At 45.8% G+C, this 23,791-nt stretch overlaps 1 protein-coding gene across 5 annotated transcripts in view; it reads right to left on the bottom strand.

The window, feature by feature from the left end:
* Eri3 (ERI1 exoribonuclease family member 3) overlaps positions 1–23,791 on the bottom strand; it is a 131,896-nt gene that overhangs the window by 56,014 nt on the left and 52,091 nt on the right. For all 5 annotated transcript variants that reach the window (XM_075946505.1, XM_075946506.1, XM_075946504.1 and 2 more), the window contains one exon: positions 8,508–8,580. In XM_075946505.1, coding sequence (XP_075802620.1) covers positions 8,508–8,580 — 73 coding nt within the window. The remainder of the gene's footprint in view (positions 1–8,507; positions 8,581–23,791) is intronic.

The following is a 23,791-nucleotide window of genomic DNA, read 5'->3' as shown; positions in this document are numbered from 1 at the left end:
TTGATTGGGGGAGGGGGAGGGAAATGGGAGGCGGTTGCGGGGAGGAGGCAGAAATCCTTAATAAATAAATAAATTAAAAAAACTTTATTGGTACTGTTTGATACTTCAAAAATCATTTTTTTAATTGTATTTATTCACTTGTGTTGTACATGTATCCATTTGGGGCAGCCAGAGGACAATACACAGCATTGGTTCTTTCCTTCAGCATGTGGGTCCCGAGGATCAAACTCGGGTAGTCAGGCAGCCAGAGGTGCCTTAACCCAGTGGGCCAACTCACCAGCCATGTTCATGTGATATTTTGAACTGAGAATATGTAGTTCTGGTCATCAGGGGCTAAAGAGCTAGCTGTGATGAAGAAGAGATGAGCATCACTGAGGTGAAATCTTCTGGAGTATTTCCTGAGGGTTAGCACACAAAAACTGTGGTCCAGAGCAGCCAAAGCTGGCAGGCAAACTTGCTAGTGTTTAAGAATCTCCTACATGTTACTGGCTTTGGTGGCATGAGAGCTAAAAAGCTGAAGGAGTCATGAAAAACAGCTGAGACTTGGCACTGTGTGTAGCAAGGTTAGAGTCACTGAAGAGAGGTCACTGGTAAAGGTGCAGCCTCACCTGCAGCAGAGACTCCAGTATACTTGAGATGTCAGAGCTGGAGATGAGCAAGTAGTACAGGTGTGCAGTGGAGTCAGCTTGAGGCCATGAGGCTATATGTACTACGGATGACAGAGACACGGTACTGCCGAGCCCCCCTAGAGTCCAGATGATCATGAATCCTGGATACAAATAACTGGATACGGAGTTTTTTACACTACTGGAGCTTGGTTTTGCTTTTATTGTGATTGTGCCCTGGTTTGTCCTTCTTGGAATAAGAAAGGTGTTAACTTACTTTATATTTTATAGGATCCCACGGTTAAAAAGACTTTGGACTTTTAAAGAAATTGTGGATATTTTAAAGTTATTGAACTTTTAAAGTGTTTAAATTTTTTAAAGACTGGAACTTTTAAAAAAGACTTTCTATTATGAAAATTGATATTAATATGAGATCTTGGGATAAACAGAAAGGGAGGATTATGGTTTAATAAGTAATGCATTTGTGTACTAAGTTGACAAGTTGTGCACTAAGTTGACAAGTTGTGCTGGTTGGTTTCGTCAACTTGACACAAACTCAGACATACCTGGGAAAGGGAATCTGGTTTGAGAAATTGCCTCCATATGGTTAGCCTGTAGGCAAGTCTGTGTGGCATTTTCTTGACTAAAGACTGATATGGGAGGGTCCAGATCACCAGGGGCAGTACCATCCCTTGGCAGGTGGTCCTGGAGTGTAGAAGGCTGATGGAACAAGGCGGGGGCGGGGGAGGGAGATAAGGATAGGGACAAGACACGGACATGTCAGTAAGCAATGTTCCTCTATGCCCATGTGCGTCCTTCAATGGATTGTGACCCAGAGTATGTGAGCCAAATAAACCCTTTCCTTCTACAGTTGTTTCTGACTGTTAGCCACTGTTCTATTGTTGTGAAGAGACACTATAAATAACCAAAAATAAGTTTTAAAAGAAAGTTTTTAATTGGGGCTTGTTTACAGTTTCACAGGCTTAGTGACTCATCATCACTATGGTAGGGAACATGGCAGGCAAGTGTGGTACTAGAAACCTAGCTAAAAGCTACACTCTGACCTGTAAACTGAGAGAGAGAGAGAGAGAGAGAGAGAGAGAGAGAGAGAGAGAGAGAGAGAGAGAGACAGTTAGACAGACAGACAGACAGACAGACAGGCGCTGTGCCTGGCTTGAGCTTCTGAAACCTCAAAGTCTGCCCTAGTGACATACTTCCTCCAATAAGGCCACAGCTCCTAGTGCTTCTCATACAGCGCCACTTTCGGATGACTATTCAAATCTGTGAGCCTGGGGGGTGGTGTCATCCTTACTCAAACTACCATAGCCATGGTCTGAATAGCACAGCAATAGAAAGCAACCTGAGCCAGATGAAAACGACCTCAGCTTGCCCTCATCAAATCAGCAAGCCTGTGGACATGGATCTGCATCCATCTCTCTTTTTCTTCTGTCAGGATGAAGTAGGGAAGGGTATACTGTCTTCTCTCCCCTTTTCAGAGGTATCCCTAATGACCCCCTTTCCTCCCTGCCTTTCAGCCTGGCTGGCCACCTTCCACCCCAAACCCCTTCTTAGTCCTGTACCGGCCATGCCACATCTCTTACCTGTTCTTTTCTTCAGAACCGCAGCTCTGAAGACATTAAATTTCTCTTACCTCCTTGCCTTACTTATGCCCAAATCACTTGCTTTATCCTCATCCTTCCTTTGTGCTCACACGTTCTCACCAAGGTCATTAGGGTCCATCTGCTCACCTTGGAATTATGCATCTCTTTCTGGGCTGTAAACAGCCATCTCAGCCTCTGGGATACCACCCTCGGGGGCCCTCTGTCTCTGTACCATAAAGACTTGGGTGGAACTAACTTCACCTCCAGTTTTGCCACATACTGGAGTGAAAGCATTACCTCTCTATGTTCAGGAGGGTTGTGAGGATTAGACAATGGAGCACAGAAGCCAAGTATCTGGTCCAGGTCTGTTCAGTACAAACACAATGCAAATATACAAGAGAGCTGAAGTTTTGTAGTGGTCACATTAAAAGATAAAACATGTTGGAGTTGGAGAGGTGGCTCAGCGGCCAAGAGCACTGGTTGCTCTTCCAGGGGACCCAGGTTTGATTCTCAGTAGCCCAGTGGTGGCTCACAACTATCTATAATTCCAGTACCAGGGTCTGAGGCCCTCTTCTGGTCTTTGTTGGTACTGCAATACATGGTATACATACATGACGGCAAAACACCCAAACCCATAAAAAATAATGATGATAAAGGCTTAAAACTGTTTTAAGTAAAACACAATATTATTTAATCAATTAATATGTCCAAATATTATTTTCAACATGATATCAGTATAAAAATTATGAGATAATTTGGCTTTTTTTCAGACCAAGTCTGATGGGTAAAATAATGGTTTTATCACATCTCAGCTAGGAAGCAAAATCTTTATCAAAAACAATGTAGTAGACTGTGTACAATTAACAGTTTAAAATGTAGCATCTCTAAATCAAGTGGTTTAAAAATACTTAAAAGTTTCTCAAGGAAATTTTTAATTTAAATTGATAATTTAATTTAAAATAAAAATAAAACAAACTAAGAATTATCTCTCAGTCATATTAGATATATTCCAAGTGATCCACTGCCACGTGTGCCAGTGGGAACTTTAATGGGGAACACAAATGATTGACCTCCTGTCCTCCCCAAAGTCCATGTTAAAATTGAACTGCTTCTCTATCAGTACTGAGAGGTGGGGCCTTTGAAAGACCACTAGGGCATGGGAACAGCCCACACAAATGGGTCAGTACCATTCTTGCAAGAGGGCACTGGTTTAAGAGTGAAGCTGGACTGCTCTGCCTTCTGTCTCCAAAGTTCTTTGTTTTTTAATCTTAAGCTTCTCCTTCTACTAGCACATAAAATTCATTCTAATTTACCAAGGTGCTCACTCAAACTCTAAGGCCATAATGACTGTTTCTTTCACCCCTAACTTTGACAACCAATCACCATTACACAGTTGGTACTGTTATAATACTCAGTTTCAAAGAACAAGTTTGTCCCAATGTAATCGATGTGTTAAAAAAGAATTTAGCATAATGCCAATTTTGCATTTGTTTCTGTCATTTTTCCAAATGATAGACTAGTTGTGCCAGATGTGGTAGTGGACACCTCTAATCCTAGATGTGGTAGTGGATGTCTCTAATCCCAGATATGGTAGTGGATACCTCTAATCCCAGATGTGGTAGTGGACACCTCTAATCCCAGTACTCGGGGAGATGTGGTTACTTCTAATCCCAATACTCGTGGAGTAAAGGCAGGAAAAGTAAAGTGCTATGCCAGCCTGGGCTAAATAGTGAGATTCTTACAAAGATAGAGGAAATAAAGGAAGCTAAACTTGGCTGAACAGGGAACTCTGTCAGATCATATAAAATGCATGCATGCACATCTACAACACACCTAACAGCCAACACTAAGCTCATCATACATGTTACAGCCACATCCTTCTGGTTACAATTTCCCATTTGATTTCAGACAATCTCCTGCCCCCATCCCCCTTCACAATAATTCACCAACTATAGCCCTTCTATTTCTATATGTAAATTTTAGATTTTTTATTCAAAGTGCTTTTATAGCATTTATTTTTTTTATTTTTTATTTTATTTTTTATTTTTTTTTTGGTTATTCGAGTCAGGGTTTCTCTGTGGTTTTGGAGCCTGTCCTGGAACTAGCTCTTGTAGACCAGGCTGGTCTCGAACTCACAGAGATCCGCCTGCCTCTGCCTCCCGAGTGCTGGGATTAAAGGCGTGTGCCACCACCGCCCGCATTTATGTATTTCTTAATCATTTAACTGAAACTATACTATCAATTAAAGTAAATGTCTGTCTTTCTTTGCTATGCTATGATGGAGTTTCGGTGTGATGCACTTCCTAGGTCATTTCTACTGGACGATTTCCTTTAGTCTAAGAAATTTTGTTGTTTGGTTTGGTTTTTGAGACAAGGTCTTACTCTGTAACCCAGATTAGTCTTCAACTCTCTAGCTCAGGCTGGCCTTGAATTAAAGACAATTCTCCTGTTTAAAAACCTTCTAAGTGCTGGGATTACAAACCTGGGTGGCCACATCTAGCTAGTTCAGGGATTTTTAGGAACCTATATGTTTGTATCATAACAGAATTGACTACACCATTCAACATTTTACAACCACCCCAGTTCTCTATAATGATATTTTATTTATTTTTTAATAAATAAAGCTAGCCTGAAGATCAGAAGGTAAAACTAAGTCACTAGAAGGCAGGCAGTGGTGTCACACACCTTTAATCCCAGGATTTGGGAGACAAGTAGATGGATCTCTGAGTTCAAGGACACCCTAGGCTATGTAAGATCAATGCAGAAACAGATCTAGGTAGTGGTGGCTCACACCTTTAATCCCAGCACTAAAGGGGAATATAAAACAGGAGGAGACAGAGGCTCAAAGCTCAGTCTGCAATCTCCCAGCCTTGGTAGCAATAAGACTTCTCTAGTGGCTTGACTGCTTTGCTTTTCTGATCTTCAGCTTGAACCCCAATATCTGTCTCTGGGTTTTATGATTCGTGCTGCAGTTCTCTACCTTCCACAGCTAGCCATATAAACCAAGCAACTGCCATGTTCCACCTGAACTGTGGCAATGGTCTTATTTTATAGCTCTCAACCAGGAGCAGAGCTCTCCCATCCCACCCTCCGTGAGCTGCTGGGGATCTGTGTGTATGTGCATGTACATATTTGGTTGTACAATCACAGTAGAGAATCAAAACTGGTATTTGATAAACAGGCCTGAGATGCTACAAGTTCAGTAATGTTACCCAAAGAATGTTTTAAATGTCCCACCTACAAACACCAAATCCAAATCCATTTAGAAAAACCAGTAACTGGTCTCTTACAGTTCTCTACAAGAGCTAGTTCCAGGACAGGCTCCCAAACCACAGAGAAACCCTGACTCGAAAAACCAAAAAAAAAAAAAAAAAAAAAACCAAAAAAAAAAAAACCAAAAAAAAAAAAACCAAAAAAAAAAAAAAAAAAAAAAAACATGGTCAAGCTCTGGCCTCAGCTTCCGGCTTCACCGCATGCCACTTTCCTCTTCTCACAGCCCCTATGTCTTGGCAGTCACTCATTCAGGAAATAGAATTAAGTTTCCCTGTACTGTGAACCATCCAAAGTGATGGGGGGTAGAACAATGAACAAGAGGCAAAAATTTTGTCTTCTCAGCTTTTATAAAGAAGCCATGCATCTCCTCACCTCAGGGCTTCCCCATATGCTGCTCCCTAAGCTTGGCCAATTCCTCCTCCAGACTAGACTGTAGATATCCTTCCCCAGGAAATTACTCTCGGACTCTACCTCAGTAAATCTACTTCTTTCTTAAGCGATCCACAGCTCTCAATGGTCCTAAACATGTTACTACACAGAAGTGAAATGATGTTCAACAGTCAGCTTCTCTGTTAGAGTTCCAGAACTTAACACGGTGCCTGACACAGAGAAAGCGCTCCAGAGTGTGTTTATGGATGAGTTGTGTATGTTATATCTTTGTGCTCTATGGGTATATGTATAGACACTACGTCTATACATATTTCCCAGTATTTCTGCAGATGACTATGTTTATGTGAAAGCACACATATGTATATGTGTGTGCATACATGCATGTGTATTCTCTTATTCCTTAGTAACATTTCTAATCTCTTCAAAAGAGCTGGGAGCAGAGCTTCAAGTCTTAAAGTTGACAGCTCAATAAAAATCTAAGATCATTCAACAACATCCCAAATGTCAGCCAACAGTGGCTTTTGCCACTCTGCTACAGGGGAAGTAGGTGGAAGTAGGAGATGTCAAAACACAGCTGTTGGAAAATTCCCTTTTCTGAGGCAGCCCACAGTTTCTGAAGGAGAGGAGAGCTGAAAAAAGTCTCTCATTTCTTCTCAGATTAGAGGCCTTTGGAAATGCGGACTCACATAGTCACACACCTGAAGCACAATATAGGCTGGGGCTAGAGAGGAAGGGATCTGATTCCTTCTTTTTCCCAAGCCTGCTTGGATTACCTCACAAGAAGAAAATACAAGGTTAACTGGGAGTAGAGTCCTCAGTTTCCCTTTATACCCATTCTTTTCTTTCATATCTTGGCAGTCCAGTAGAAAATTGATTGAAGAGGTTCAAGACAGCCTAAAGCACCAAGGTGACCCTAGTGTTACCATATGGGTCAGCTACTCTCCTGCCCTTCTGCCTAGGAACCTAAAGGCAGAGAGTTATCATACACAAAATTCTAGTGAACTTCACAGAGTAATTTTTAATGGTCAGTGGCTGCCTCGCCTGGCTGGGCCTTCACATTGCATTTGTTGAGGCTGGCAAGCAGTCTCAGATAAGTTTTGACAGCTGGCACACTGTTTTCCTGGACAGTGTCTATCTACACATGCATGCTCCACCCAAGAGGGTCTCTATGAAAGTAGTTCTCAGTGAGGAGGTGGCCAGCAAGCATACACACTCTGAGTCTAGCTGACCCCAGTCCAGCCACTGAGGCTAGAATCAGGCTCTGTCTGTGCCCCGGAAGGACACACCTGGAAGTAAATGAGAATGGATTTATTGCTAACTGAGTTCATTGATATCCCAAGTCCAGGGAGCCTCACAGCAAGAGAAGCTCAGCAGAAGTGATGTCTGAACCGCAGAGAGAGGGAATGTGCCTGATGATGATGAAAAAAAGGCAAGAGGCGTGTTTCCTGAAGGGAGACAGCCAGACCAAAGTATGACGCTAGGACAGCCTAGTCTCCTCAGTCAAAAGTGAGAAGCAGTGTCACAGACTCAGCTTTGTGAGTGACCATCAGGAGGTGGCGGGACAGAGAACGAAGAAGAGTACAAAGGATGCACATGAGGGAAAGGAAAACAAAGATGGGACCGAGTCCACCGCCACCCTTGTATGGAGCAAATACTCACAAAACTAGTTCCCCTACTGTTCTTCCACATCCACCCACAAAAGCAGGTTGCTCTTTCTGCCTACAAGGCAATCTCCTCCTGGCATACTCCCCTTCCTTGGCTACCCAGTCTAAGATCCCAATCTTCACAGTATCTAATGTGACCTTGCAATGGCCTCTTTCCCCTAAGCCTACAGGGAGCCGCCATCCTGATCCTGCTGTGCTTTCCCTTCTTCAAGATCCCTGAGCGTCACTAAGTTGCCTGGATGCCTCAAGTAGATCCTGAGGCTGCTCTAGGAGGATGACATGTGAATATCATTCTCCTAGCGGCTGGGGACTCCTGGAGCAATAATTCCTCTAGAGCAAGGAACCAAGAAACCCATTACTACATTACTTCTTTTGCTCACCTAGGAAGCACAGCACCTGCTAGGGAAGGCTAGTTTCCTGTGTGACTTACTATCAGGGGACTGTCCAAGCTATACAGGATACTTTTGAGGCCCACAACCCTATGCAAACTCTCCTAGGCCTACAATGCTGTATTAGTGCCAAGATCCTCCTTCATGCCCCAAGGGTCTAGCTTCCACTGTCCTCCCCTACATGAAAAAGGCTCTGCTAGGGCCAGGTAAGAGCAAAGCCAGCTTAGGCAAACCCCTCTTCCTAACTAGAGCACAAAGACCACGCTCAGTAGTATATAAAAAAAAGATGAAGTACCATGCTTCTCCTAGTGACAGCACAGCTCAGCCCAGAGATTCAGAAAGAAAAAAAAATTTCTCTAACTGGGACTTCTATGTTGTTTGGAAGACACAAATCGGACTCCACCTACTAGTAGTTGACATTTAAGCAGCTCCCCATCCCCAGAAATATCAACATTTCAGTGCATTATTACCCAGGGAAGAGAAAAAAGGGATACTGAGAAAATAAAGAAAAGGAAAGACACAAGAGTTGGGGGGTGGGGGGAAGTACAGGAGAACCAGCGGCTCTGGGTGAAGCTCAGATGGTACCTTTTTCAGATTAATCCACTGCTTGAAGTAATCCGCCACGGGCAGGCCTAAATAATGGCACTGGCCTGGGAGCCTACAAAAAAAGAGGAGAAAATAAGTTGGAAACACACATGTCTCAAGTGCAGAGTCTTAAGTTACAAAGCAAAAAACAAAACAAAACAAAGTCTACAGAACAAAGAAAGCACAGGGTCAACACATCAGCAGGGTCCCCAGCTGAGGAAGATATCCCACCTCCAGCACCATGGATACTGGGCTCAGGGGCATTCCTCAGAACAAAATGTGAGTTTTCAGATATTACACAGAGTAACATCAGCTGCTACTACTTCCTAATTTGTTAAATTCTATTTTTAACACGTTAAGGACTTTTTAAAAAAGATTTATTTATTTATTATGTATACAGTGTTCTGCCTGCATGTATGCCTGCAGGCCAGAAGAGGCATCAGATCTCATTACAGATGGTTGTGAGCCACCATGTGGTTGCTGGGAATTGAACTCAGGACCTCTGAAAGGGCAATCAGTGCTCTTAACCTCTGAGCCATTTCTCTAGCCTCACGTTAAGGACTTTATGTACATTTTCCCTCAAAGTGATCTACGAGGTCTACTGTAGTCTATTGTGGTCTTCCTGCTGCTGCTCTAGAGCTGTCTGCGTTAGATTTATTATTTTATATGCATGAGTGTTTTTGCTCAGACATATGTCTGTGCATCACGTGCCTGGTGGAGAGGTCAGAAGAGGATGTCAGATCTCCTGGAACTGGAGCTACAGATGATTGTGAATACCATATGAATGCTGGGAATTTAACCTGGGTCCTCTGTGAGAACAGTAAGTGCTCTTAACCATTGAGACACTTCTCTAGCCCGTTTGATTGTTTGCTTCAGACAGGATCTCACTCTATAGTCCTAGCTGGCCTGGAACTCACAATGTAGACCAGGCTAGCTTCAAATTCGGAGATCTACCTGCTTCTGCTCAGTGCTGGGATTAAAGGCATACACCACCACACCCCGCTCCTTTTTTTTTTTTTTTTTTAAATATAGGGTCCCATGTAGCCCTCCTGACTCCAGCTCCCAAATACTAGAATTAGAAACCTGTGCCACTACACTTTTAGGCAGTGTTGGGGTCAAACCCAGGGTGTCAGGCATGCTAGGTAAGTACTCTAACAATTGGACTACGTTCCCAGTCCTCCAAAAGAGGAGCAAGTAAACGGCCTTCCCTTTTTAAAAACTGGTATCTCAGGTGTGTATCAGTAACAGAAAACTGACTAACACAGGGCTCAAGAAGGGAAAATGAGTCTTCAGAAATTATGCCACAAAACAAAAACAAAACAAAAACCGGGTATGGTGTCACACGCCTTTAATCCCAGCACTTCGGAGGCAGAGGCAGGCAGATCTTTGTGAGTTCAAGACCAGTCTGGTCTACATAGTGAGTTCTAGGACAGCCAAGGCTACATAATGGAGAGACCCTGTCTTAAAAGAAAAGAAATTACAGAGAACAAGACTTCCACATCTTCATCTACTGTAATCAGACTAGTGACGACCCTAATTGTCATCACAGTGTCTTTATCCAGTAACTGATGAAAAGAGACGCAGAGATCCACAGATAAGCACTGGGCTGGGCTCTGGGAGTCCTGAAGAAAGAGAGGAGGGATTGTTTGAGCCAGGGGAGTCAAGGTTATAACAGAGGAACCCACAGTAACAGCTGACCTGAGCTCATGTGAGCACATGGACTCTGACCAACAGTTAGGGAGACTGCCAGAGATCAACCTAAGCACTCTGCATGTGTGTGACACTTGTGTAGCTTGATCTGTTTGTAAGACTCCTCACAGTGAGAATAGGACCTGTCCCTTGCACTTAGCTGTCTTTTGGGAACCTGTTCCTCATGCTGGGTCACCTTGCCCAGCCTTTACACAGGGAGAGGAGCTCAGTCCTGCCTCAACTTGATGTGCCATGCTATGTTCAATTCATGGGAAGCCTGCCCTTTCTGAATGGAGATGGTTGGGGAGGGGAAAAGATGAGAGTTGGGGGTAGGGAATGGGAGGAGGGAGAGGAAACTGTGGACGGTACGCAAAATAAAGGAAAAAATGTTAACTAAACAAAAAAAGAGAGAGAGAAAAGACTTGCACATCTTCTTCCCAGAACCTTCCTAAGATCCAAGAGCTCAGATAGCTTTCCACCTGCTACCCTGCTCCAGGCCACAGGCCTTGGGTCTCTGCACGGTTCCTAAGAGACAATGCTTTATGAGTCAAGACTCTCTCGACTCATTGCCCCTTCTCATGACATCAGGAACCTGAGGTCACATATGTCCTTTTGACGCCACTTCCTATCACTTGTGGTTAGCCTAAATTCTTGAAGCATGCATTCCTTTTCTGTAATACATAAAGCTGATATTTTTGTTTGTTCTGTCTTTCAAGACAGGGTTTCTCTCTGTAACAGCTCAGGCTGTCTTGGAATTTGCTTTGTAGAACACAGAGATCTACCTGCCTCTGATTCCCGAGTGTTGGGACTAAAGGTGTGCACTACCACGTCTGGCCACAGAGCTGATTTTTTAGCTTAAAATCAAATTATTAGTGTCAAATATTAGAGTGACCAAATAAGATGAGACGTGAGAAAACCCAATGGACTTCATAATCTGGAGGCCCCGTGAACCTAGTGAGCAGTGTTAACAGCAGTGGGCTAGGCAAGGAAGAGTAGAAGGAAGAACCTCTGAGAGACAAGGCGATGGAGAACACAAGTACAGGCGCCTTTTCTTAGGAACTGTGGCTAGAGAATCTAGTTGAAACAAGTTCACCTCAGGAAGTTGAAGGGAAATCTAACCTCCCTTTCATTACCATTCAAATATTTGACAGATACTAATAGGAAGTTAACCTCAGGAAGTTAAACTAAGATGCATTACGTCTTTCTTTTGAGATAGGGTCTTTCTACACAGCCCTGTCTGTCCTGGAACTCTTTCTATAGACCAGGCTGGCCTTGAACTCAGAGAGATCACCTCTGCCTCCCGAGTGCTGGAATTAAAAGCGCATGTCATCACACCTGGCACTGACTTTCTGGAGTGGCAGGTTTCTTTCAAAGACAGGTGGCACAGCAACATTATCTGTAACTAGCTAGCTTTCTGGAGGAGAATTTCTGGCTGATGAAGGGGTATCCAGAAGTGGTATGCCCACATAGGGCCAGGGACCAAGGACCTGAAGCCATTAAGCAAGGCTTCTAAGGGTAAGAAGTGGCCTGAGCAGCTAGAACGGAATTTCCTGAGAAGCAAACTGCAATTGGATCGTTTAAATCGCATCATTTGCTTCTTTTTCTTTGATGTTTCTTATCCTTTGTGTCCTAGAAAATGATTGCTAAGCTCACTGTTTCAGAAAAATTACATTGAGGTCTATTGTGGAGAGGCCTCAAAACAAGGAGGAACACAGGGACCTAACCAGAAAAGGGCAGACAGCCCCAAGGGATTCCCTTTTCTGTGGGATTTTTTAAAAAGATTACTTATTATTATTTTAAGATTATTATTTTTAGGGGCTGGAGAGATGGCTCAATGGTTAAGAGCATTGCCTGCTGCTCTTCCAGAGGACCTGAGTTCAACTCCCAGCAACCACATGGTGGCTCACAACCATCTGTGCCCTCTTCTGGCCTTCAGGCATACACGCAGAAAGAATATTGTATACATAATAAATAAATATTTAAAAAAAGATTATTATTTTTAAAGATTTATTACATATACAGTATTCTGCCTGCATGCGTACATGCACCCCAGAAGAGGGCACCAAATCTCATTACAAATGGTTGTGAGCCATCATGCGGTTACTGGGAATTGAACTCAGGACCTCTGGAAGAAGAGTCAGTGCTCTTAACTGCTGAGCCATCTCTCAAGTCCCCTTTCTGAGGGATTTCGATGGTACATGACAACTATAGACAACACCTCCAGGTAGGAAGGGTCTAGATCAGTGAGATCCTGCCTGCTCCTCTCTACAGGAGCTACAGTGAGAACAGACCAGAAAGAAAGATCATCTAAACAGTCATTCATATCTGAACATGGGTTTTAATTGCTGTAAAGAGACACCATGGCCATGGCTTACAAAGGAAAACACTTAATTGTTTACAGTTTCAGAGATTCAGTCTATTATCATCATGGCAGGGTACATGGCAGGCTCTGGTTGGGAGTCCTAATGGTGTAGGACACTGGATCAAACTGGGGTCAAGGGAGTCGGATCAAGCGTGGCCTTTCCAGGACAGTCTCTCCCCTCCTGGGCCCCTCCAAGGTTCTGTTGAGGAGCAGATATAGGGGTGTCCTGGAGCCTAGCTCCCTGTGTGATTTATATAGGAGCTCATAATGGCACGGACTGGTAGTAAATAATCAGATATAAAATTTTATCATTTAATTAACCAAAAAAATAAATGATCAAGGGCCCTGGGAAAAAGGACGCCTGGTCACCCCCACGTTAGCTGCTACTGTGGGCATGGAGTGGATCATTACTGGATCTGTTCTCATTCACCCCATAGGTGTAACCCTCATTGTCCCTGCATCATTGACAGGCAAGCTGAGGTCTGGAGAGGGCAAGATAGCCTGGAGTTCCTCAGGAGCCACTCAGCAGCCTGGGGTAGGATCCTGTGAACTCCAAATCCAAGACTCAGTCCTTCTACTCTGGCTGATTCCATTTTCCAGCTCAGGATCAACTCATGCATCCTCCCCGTGAATGCCTCTTGGACTGCTATGGTCATGAAGCCACTTGGAGGGACCCTCAGATGAGGGTTGTTTGGAGCAGTGAATGGCATATAGGGTGCAGCAGACAAGGTGCTGCAGAAGTGGCTCAGAGTCCTACACCTTTCAGGCAACAGGAAGCCAAATGAGATACTGGGCGGTATCCTGAGCATAGGAAACCTCAAAGCCTGCCTCTACAGTGACACATTTCCTCCAACAAGGCCATACCCACTCATTCCAACAAAGCCACACCTCCTAATAGGGCCACCACCTATGAGATTATGGGGCCAACTACATTCAAACTCCCACAGACCAACAGCAATCCTTAGTGCCTCTCTGTACTCTATATCTGACTGAAGTATGAAGGGGGAACTCCATGCATGAATTTGCAGATCTAAGGAGAAGAGTAGGGTTGCTAGTGCTCCTCTGAATATTCCAGTCCTGTGATTCCCAGCATAAACAATACAAATATAGTAGGGCCCAGACTCAACTTCATGAAAGATAGAACCAAGAGCTAGAACCTGAACTTCTAGGTGTCTCATGGGACAATAGCTAGACATCCCAGCACAGTGAGCACAAGGCGGGTTAGAGTGGTCACCATTCCCTACACAAACGAGGAAACAGATTCAGTGAAGAAAAAGAATTTGTTCAATCATGTAACAAGTCAAGAATAGAACTAGAAATGAACTCTAAGGCTTCTGAATATATGGGTGCCAACTGCACATATTCTCCTAGAGACTTTGACTCATCTCTGAGAAGGCAAAGCTTGGAACCTTGTAGAGGTGGGTAGGATGGTAGTTACTGCTCAAGGTCCTATCTTCATTCAACATTCTAGGAGCCTAAAGTCAGTAGGGACCAGTAGATAATACACGGTTCCATTAATCTGGCAAAGAAAAGGGCAAAGACTCCAGACACAAAGGGTCCAAATGCTCAGTTTCTACCAGATATTGATCCCAAGAAAAAGAGCCACTGGCAGTGGGCCCTGAACTAGCCTGCGGGCATAAATGTGCAGGCAAGTTTATGGTGCCCAGGTCTCCATGCAGCTGGATTCACTGGGCACAAAGCTCCCCAACTGCCCAAACATCATCTGGTCATGCTTATTACTGTTGCCCAATGAAATTTTATGCACCGAGTCCACAGGTGTGATTTCCCCTTCTTTATGAGGGGTCGGAATGACATCACTGATGGCCAATAGAAAAGACCCAATTATGTCCAGGCCATAAAAAGGAATGGGACTTTTTTTCTCCACCAAATCAAAACTTCCTTCAGTTTCATGAATACAAGGGGCCCCTTTTAAGGACACCATCCACCCCCCACACGTGCACACCAGTCCTGCCTGTGGGCTCTAAAGCAAGGTACATGATCACTCTTCAAATGCTGTGGGCCTAGAGCCAGAAAGGGCCCATACCTTGGCATTTACCATGTGGTCTTGCTCTTATCAAGTCATCAGAAAAGAACCTCAAACCCTATCCTCAGATGTTTGCCAGACTCCTCACTTGTCTAGCTTCCTGCTGACACTTTTAAACAACAAAACAAGAGCTTCTGCTTAGAAAGAAGAGAACATGGGAGGATAAAACTGTAAGACAATGTCTCTCCCCACAGACAGACAACAAAGCAAAGGGAGCCCCACCTTCCCCAACCCAGCCTTCATTCAGGCCTACCACCTGCAACTGAGCCTTTCTGGCTTGGCCCAGACAGCCTTGATAGCAAACAGGTGTGGTGAGCTTGGCGCCAGTCAAAGCAGGGGAGTAGCTCATTAAGGGAGCCCCCACACTCCACCCCTTGCTAATGGGTATGACCAAGGTGGAACCATTGTTAAGCAGGCTTCAGCTTTGAAGATTTGGTGAATGGAGCTTGGGGGAGTGCCACAAGGTTTGAGTTGAGGAGACCACAGAGGTCTGACAGATAGACTGCAGGCAGATTCCAAAAGGCAGGTCCAGCAAGAGAGCAGACACCTGTGCTGGAAGAAGACGTGGACATTATTCCTGAAAGGTTTTGCTCCCTTCAAATTTTCACCAATAAACCCATCTTGGGAGTCTGACTTTTTAGCAGACTCAAGACTTTAGAGAGGAGGGACCAGCAGGCTGCAGTCATCATATACTCCTTTCCGCCTCACAGGAAATGCCATGGCACCTGGATCTCAGAATGGCATGGATTGTCAGTCCTGATGACCAAACAGCACCGAAATGTGTAGACATCACTCATCTCTAGAAACCATTGTGTTCCTGTGACATGTAGAGAAGGAATGTCTCAGTCATCAGTGGACCATGAAGGGAAGAGGACCAACTTTGTAAAGGAGTGGGTCAAGAGAAGTCAGAGCAAAGACCCTGCAAAGGGGCACCTCTGAGGTACATGCAGCTTTCTCATTTGCCCATTCCAACACAAACACTCTCAGTGTTGTCCCCAGCTGTCCCACATTTCAGAACTGCCACAGTTCTCTATGCGACTACTCTGCTAGTGAAGAGAGACTGAGCCCCAGGAACGACCCCCGACCCCTGGAGCCCTGTCTAAGTATACCACCTAGTCAGAGTGCCACAGCCTACATGATGTAAGTCTGCATCCAGCATATGCCAGCCACACTAACCTGAGCAGCACTTAGCTGGGGACATGGCTCTTTGTCTCTCCTGCTTCCATTCCCCACCCAGAGGAGATAAACAGAGCTCGAGTGATGAACAGCCCGCCTTTCACGATCACTTTTCCTCAAGTTGAGGAGAGTGGCTAGTGATGGATGGGCTGGAATTTGGTTATCAGGAAGGGCTGTCAGCCAGAGGTGCCTATCTCCTCCCCCACTACGCAGGGCATCATTACATTGTGGCATAGAGGTAAAATATGACCAAGGGGAGGGAAGGAAGAAAGAAGGGAAGGCTGGGCTTACAGACGGAGCAAATTGAGCAACAATGAGAGCAGGCATGAGGCTGGAACGTTAGTTATCTGCCTGTGACACCTTTTATCTCTGCACAAATTGGTCCTTCCTCCCCCACTGCATCCTCTTATACAAACAGAAGCAGACACAATGTGTCACCACTGCAATAGCACAGCAATTTAACCCGAATTAGTAAGGGGGTCAAGCTAGGAAATAGGGGTTTCTCATTTCAACAGGTTTCCTTGTCTCAACTCTGAACCACCACATCGTAGGGAGGAGAGTGAAGAAAAAGCAGACTCATAATTGAATTCACTCACTTGGTCACTGCTGATGTATAAAAAATTAATGCTCAAGCCTCCTACTTATCAAAGCTAGTTATTCTCCATCTCACTTGTGTGATATGCCATGTCAAAAGACATGGCCTGCTCTAACCAGGCCACCACTCAGGGCTAGGAATCAGCAAGAACAGGGAATAAGGAAAAGATACCTAGCCAGGAACTGAGGGCTAGACGTCTACAGGACAGGATGCAGGAGAGTGCTGGATGTGGAAAGAGTGGCAACTGTAGGATTACAGGTGCTGATCACATCAAAAGCAGTCTTTGACAGCTCAAGAACAGACTTATGAGCATACCTCTAGTCCCAGCACTTGGGAAGCAGAGGCAGGTAGATCTCTGAGTTCAAGGTCAACCTAATCTACTGAGCAAGTTCCAGGAGAGCCAGGGTTATACAGAGAAATCTTGTCTTGAAAACCAACCAACCAAACCAAACAACACAACCAAAGAATACATTTATGTCTACAGACGCCCCATCCCCCTCCAAAGAAACATTCTTGGTCTACCCTCCAACAGAAGACATCAGTATGTTTACGAGTAACCCCTCTCCAACAGACAGACCAGTCTGTGTGTCTGGGATGGCTGCACCACTGACATGGACAAGACTTGAGGAGGCAAGAAAGGAGCCTGGCCTATTCCTCATGACCTCCACCATGGAGGGACCTGGAGCTCGAAAGACTCTCAATAGGCAGGCAGTGCACCACACCACCACACCTCACCCCAATCCTGCTCTAGGCAGGCAGTGCACCTCACCACCTCACCTCACCCCAATCCTGCTCTAGGGCTTTGTTGCACTAATCTGCACTTGACCAAGTGGTCACTGTCCTTGAGTAAAAGACATCACCTCCATTCCTCCTAAGCTAAGAGAACTAAAGGAGCCAGTCAAGGGAGACAGATTTTGAAACCAGGGGCTCAGAGGAGAGTTTTGGATAGAAGGCAGCAGACATCAAACCTGCAGTTTGGAGATGCTTCTTTGCCAGATGAAGCGAGGTAAGGAAAGATACTAGAAAAGTGATCTGGGGATAAATGGCAAAGGCAAAGCTCCAGAATCACTCAATAGCTTCAGAAATGGACTGAGGGGAGGAGTTATGGAGGAGGAAGCCAGGGACTCCTCAAGTTTAAAGACGAAGCATACAAATACCAGGTACAAAAGTCAAGGGCCCATTCCAGACACAAAGTAGGAGAACCTTAACCGACCCCACCACAGCTTTATGAGCACTGCTGAGCCCCAGGATGCTCAGATCAGAAGCTACTCAAACTTGGTTCCTCTATTCAGTGGCTTCCAGGTGCACCTGGAAGATAACCACAGCATAAACATAGTAGTCTGGAAGCAACTACTGAGGAAGGCCCCCGTGTTCCTGACGATGGAGGGCAATACCCTGTAGCACTTACAGTCTCAGCTTTAATTCCCTGTTCAACAAGCATGTGCACTGTCCCTCCACTGTTCTCTGCCAGCCCAGAGCCCTGGGAGGATGCACTGCTGACTTATCGGCCCACTTTCCTCCACACTTACACTTGCTCCTATCCTCTGGGATATCTGCAGGTTACAATTCCAACCACAGGCTTCAGAAAGATGATACACTTGCAAGAGCCTGAAAAGGGTCAGGAGAGAGTACTGTCTGAAATACCAGCATGACAGCTGGCTCCCTGTCTGTCTCCTCTTCCCCAGCCCCCTCCCCAAACTTGTCATGGTACAAGAAGTCTATAAGCAGCCCATCAGATTTAAATATCAGTGCGCGTGAAGCAGCAGCAAGAGCGAGGGAGCAGGAAGCAGACAGTGAGCGCCTCTGTCGCCACTGCTGTCAGGGAACACTAATGAATTTCACCACCGGCAGCCATGCTTCAGCTGGAGGGTGGGGGTGAGGTGGAGGGTAGGGAGTTTTCTTGGGAGAACTCTGTCAGTACTAAAACATCTTTTCCAGAGCCTTGTTAATATATGTTACCGAGGAACTGAGCACTATGGCCCAACCAAGACTTCAAGGGGAGGGGAGACTGGGGCAAATCCTGATGTTTTCTAAAACAGGAAGGGGCATACTAAGTGTGAGGCTGGAGGGAGCCAGCCAAGCCCCATTAGATGGGTGACCTCTGGGCTGCTTCCTACCATGATTTAACAACATCCCACAGGCTTATCTCGGAGGCCTTGGCTGTTCAGTTAGGAGGAAAAGGAAAGGAAGGGCCCAGGCAGCAAAAGGGTGGCCTGGTCAACTTACTGCCCATCCTACCTCACAGAACTGTAGCTAACTCCACAAAGAGGCCCAGAGGAACATGTTAGACACCATCCTTCTGGACCTGAGGAAGATGGGTGAAAAGTCTCTGCACCTGTTATAGAGGCAGCTACTTCCCACAGATGTCAGGAGACAGAGCAGGTTGTGAGTGCTCTTGAGACTGTCCCAAGATCCTAAGCAACAGATCCACGACTTAAACCCAGGTCTATTTGTTGCCTCCTGTGTATCCTCTACTGCCAGACCCTGCCCTTCTCATTCCTTCCCACTGGTGTACATGCCTCTCTGGCATGGCAGAGTCCACAGCTGCCGTATAGCACTAGGCTGGGCTCTAGGCCAGGGTGAACCCAGCCAGGAAGAGAAAGCTGTGGGACCGAGCCAGGCCATCACCTGGGAGTTGCCACAGCTCAGAGGGCATGGATGCAGCAGAAGTCTTCCCTCGGGTGCCCTCTGCACAACTCTGATCAACAGTGTCTGATCTGGCAGCAACCTGCTGTGCAGGGGGCAGATGACATTTAATTTCCTCTTGGTTTCCCTACAGTACAGACGAAAGGCCGTCACCTGCGTCTGGGTCTGGCAGCACAGCTGGAACTGTTCCCAGACATGCTGCTAGGGCGAGTTCCCAAACAGAACCAGAATGCAGGCGGATGCACTGGGATGCCCCTCAGGCCAGGCTGCTAGTCCTCCCAGGGAAAGCAAACCTCAAATCTCTAGAGTCAAACCATTGCTTAAAGAAGCTAAAGGAACTATGTGCAGATTATTTCCCATTCCTAGCTTCTTATTAAGAAGATAAATTTATTATTGCATGTGTACGAGTGTTAGGCCTACATATATGTATGTACACCACATGCATGCAGTGCCTGAGGAGGCCAGAAAGAAGCCTAGGATACTCTTAGACTGGAGTTATAAATGGTTGTGAGCCACCATGGGGGTGCTAGGAACTAAACCCCAGTCCTCTCGAAGAGGACCTAGTGCTCTTAATCACTGAGCCATCTCTCCAGCAGCTAGTGCTCTTAACCAACAAGACATTTCTCCAGTCCCAATAATTTACATTTTTTATGGGTATGGGTGTTTTGCTTGCATATATGTCAGATACCCTAGGACTGGAATTACAGAAGGCTGTGAACCACCGAGTGGGTGTCGGGAATCAAAACTGAATCCTCTGGAAGAGTGGCAGTGCTCTTAACTGCTGAGCCATCTCTCCCCGTTCTTTCAGCTCCTAGTTTTACAGCCCACCTACTGACCACCTCTACTCCCATTTCTCCCCTCAGAACCCATAGGAAGTGCATAAGTGTCATAAACACCCTGTGTAAAAGTGTAACACACACCTCTCCAGTGCTACAAATGCCCCAAAATCCTATCACTTGTACCTTCCAGTGCCTGTCTAGGCAAACAATGATAAACACCTCTCCAGTGTCTGTCCCATGGCACAATGCTCACTTGTGTGGGAAGTGCTGGAGCTACTACCAAGACCTGGACAGAACTCCTTACCATACAGAGTATCAGGGAATAAGGTAGAGAAAGGAGGCTGAGCACCAGACTGGCTAGTGTCTTGGCTGATGGCCTGTCTTATTTTTGGCTCCCTAGTAGTTTAAGCTGTCTCCCAGATACTCCACATATCCTAGTCTAGTCTCCACCTAGCCTGTGGCTATCTTGACCCTATGCTTGGACTATGTTTGTATGGCCTACAATGCCCCCTAGAGGCTCTGAAGAGAGACATCCTCCTGGTACTCAGGGTCTGGGATATAGTCCAGCCTCTGCTCCATATAAATGCATAAGAACACAGCTGTTGTCTTTAACCTCTGGCTGGTCCCCTGCCCTGATTCCAGCTCTCCTAATTTTTTTCAAGAACTTCAAGCACTCAGCCTGCACAGAGCACTCCTCTCGCCACAACAGCACTGGAACTGGGGAGTTTGACACTGTGTTCTAGAAGCTCTAGGCCTAAGGGTTTCAAGAGAGAGAAATCAGGCTACTTTATGGAGTAGGGAAGAAAAGAGCTTCTCACTGTGTTTGCTGTCTTCTTTACGGGGTTTTCAGTCTACTTTGCCCTGTTGTTCTGATCACACGGTGCTCCCCATAGTCCCCAGCATACTACTTCCTAGGCCTAGAGTAGATTTCAATGGGCTAATTTCAGGCCACTGCTGCCTGCCTGTGCCTTCAGGGTGTGCACACTTAACACCTTCCATGGCAGTTTCCTACAGTATTCTTAGGGGAGAAGCACTACAGTGGAAGGAATTGACATTTACAGTAAAGTCCTGGTGGATATGGCTGACACATGCCACTCTTGAATCAACACATGGGGTACACCTGCTACTATGATCAATCATCTAAAACTGACATCCAAAAACCTAAACAGATGGCATTTGGCCAATCTCTGAGCCAAATGCAGCATATTACAACATGAAATTCCACTTCCTAGATGTTTCCAAATTCTGTATGTGGGAACATGGGGACATAGAATAATCTCATCCCTGTCAAGTGTCCTATGGTCAGCCAGCATAGAAAGGAGTCACATGTACCACAGTTCTGGACCCAGGACCGGAAATGAGTGAAGGTTCTTGGGGGTCGATTACCAAGCACACTATTTAAAATTCCTCCAGCCTATTTTGCAGGGGCTATAGAGGGAAGCAAGGGATGGTGTCCTTCTGGCTAAAGCCACTTGTTAACAGGCCTTGGATTCCTGTATCTCAAGGGAAAGGAAGGTAGCACTGAGCACTGCCCCCTCCCATGCCTCCCAGCAGGGCCAGGGAGGACAGCCATTAGTGTGTACCTCAGCAGACAATGGGGAGGAGAAGTCTCCAGAGCAAAGGACAACTGCAGCAATTAGAATGCAGGGAGGTCCAGAAGCTATTTAACTGGGTAACCCCTGAGGTCACTGCATCTGACTCCCATCCCTGGATAAATATTGTATGAGAGGGGAGGGGGGCGAGCAAGGGAGCCGAGGCATAGCAGCTCCTCCTTCCCCTCCTTTCCCACCCGATGTGCTGCCTCCAGCCACACACAACAGGAACATTATTTACAGCCCTGACAGTCAGAGCAATCACTCTGCTAACCAAGAGGGAATGGACAAAGTCGACTTACCAAAAATTGACTATGGCAATTGAAGAAGAAACCAGGGTGGTTGGGGGAAGGGAGCTGAACTAACACAGACACAAGATTTCCCTTGTCCTCTGGGTCCTGCTGGAGCAGGTACTGCCACCCTTAAACCCTCAAGTATGGCAGTTGAAGCAGGTCTTGACTACCAGAGTGAATCAGAGAAATGGGGCATCCTTCCACCTCTCATCACTATCTGCGTGCCCTCAGCAAAGATGGAGCCCTGTCTACCTGCCCAAAGGAATCCAGACCAGCCACAAACCACCTGCAGACCCAGCTGGCCCTTAGCTGACCCGATAGGCAAAGGCCAAGAACATGGAAGTAGGATACTGCAGACAGAGGCAGGCGGGGGGGGGGCGGGGGGAGGACACGACAGGAGAGCCTGAGAGCAGGCTGCGCTCGGCCCCTTCGCCACTCCTGCAGTCCTGCTCTAATGCACCCTGACATGCCTCTGAAGACAGAGAGCTGTTTGCAGTCAGCACCGTGATTTGTTAGTAATTATTTCCATGGTGTCACATTGCTGTCACTCTGTTAACAAAGAGACAGGCTGCCTCGGGCTGCCTGCAAGAAAGAATCGCAGAGAAAAAGGCCTGTCAGGCTCCCGGGATTCTCTGGGCTGGCTTTCTTCCCCAAACCAACATCTTCGCAGGCTTTGGAAGAATCAGTTTTACAGAACATCAAGTCTGAGTTGTGTTACCCTTTAGCCAGGGACACTGAGAATTTATCCAACCCACTCACAGCTGCCCTTCCCAAACCTCTACAAAGCTAAGCCCCTCTATAAAGCACAGGCCACCATGCCAACTGAAACACAAGGCTCCCTGGCCTCCAACTCCCAAACTCCATACTCCTTGACTCTTCCACCTGGCAGCTGGGTCTATCCTTTGCAGGTGCTCTTAAAAGCCTTACAAAACAAACCTCATTCTGACCAGACCAACACAGCTACCCTTTTAGCATGGGAGGGGGGTAGGGAAAAACGGGATGGCTGAAAATCTTCCCTTTACAAATCCACCGATTGCATTTAAGAGCAAAGCTGTTTAGGAGCCACACCCTTCTAGCCTCCATAAGCCAGAACCTCTGAGGAGCAACTGCAAGCAGACCTGTCTTTCCCTGGCCTGGATCTGCTCAGAGTCTGCGAGGGAGAACTGATGGTTTGTGTGAGTACAGAGTAATGTCTCCATTACCCTGGTTGGGAATTAGAGGACAGATTGGCAAGCACTCACAAAACAGAGGTCACCCACCTTTACAGGCATGGAAAGTTGGAGATTAATTCTCTCCTCTTACAGAGGAGATCAAGCTTCAGGACAGGGGAAGGGAAGCTCCAATACTGAGAAACTCAATGCCATGCAATGGTAGCAGAGGTGGCGGCGGCAGCTAACGCCACCTCTAGCATCATGAACAGAAAAGGAAGACAGCCACAAACCCTGAGAAGCCCTGTTAAAGGCACTGCCACAAAGATCCTGCAGAACCCCACTAGACAGAGGAACCTGGACAGGACCAAAAATGTTTGAGAAGTTCTCATGTTTTGTTTACTGCTGTGCCCTCAATTCCTGAAACAGTTCAGGGCACACCGTGGGTACCTAACACTCATCTGCCGAAAGAAGAAATAAATGAGCCAGAATGACTTAATGCTTCTTCCATGGGCCTAGGGCCAGTGTCTCCCTAACCTTCACCTCAGACAGGAAGAGACCAGATGGTTTCCAGAATAGAGAAGGAAGGCTGCAAGGTTAAAGGACTGGAAATAGTTTTTGAAGGATGAGAGGAGTTGAAGCAAGTTGATAGGCAAAAGTATTTCTATATTAAAATGAACATTCATGTACTCATTCAGCAAACATAAGCTAAATACCCAAAGAAGGTAGATGTTCCAACAAAAGAAAAAGTGCAGTAATGCAAAACAATGAAATATAAACAACAAAAAGGTCAAATGAATTAAACTATCACTACATTGTACAAAATAAATCAAACACAGAAGAGTACATTTCGTATGACTTAATTTCTATGAGGGTCAATAACAGGTGAAGCTAACCATGAGTAATCTAAGTCACTATGATCCTTAGAGGCAGGGGTAGGCATGACTGACTGAGATGACG

This window comes from Microtus pennsylvanicus, chromosome 13, assembly GCF_037038515.1.
Source record: "Microtus pennsylvanicus isolate mMicPen1 chromosome 13, mMicPen1.hap1, whole genome shotgun sequence".
In the NCBI taxonomy this organism is placed as follows: Eukaryota; Metazoa; Chordata; class Mammalia; order Rodentia; family Cricetidae; genus Microtus; species Microtus pennsylvanicus.
Note: the sequence above shows the minus strand (reverse complement) of the source record. Positions and strands in the feature narration are given on the sequence as shown.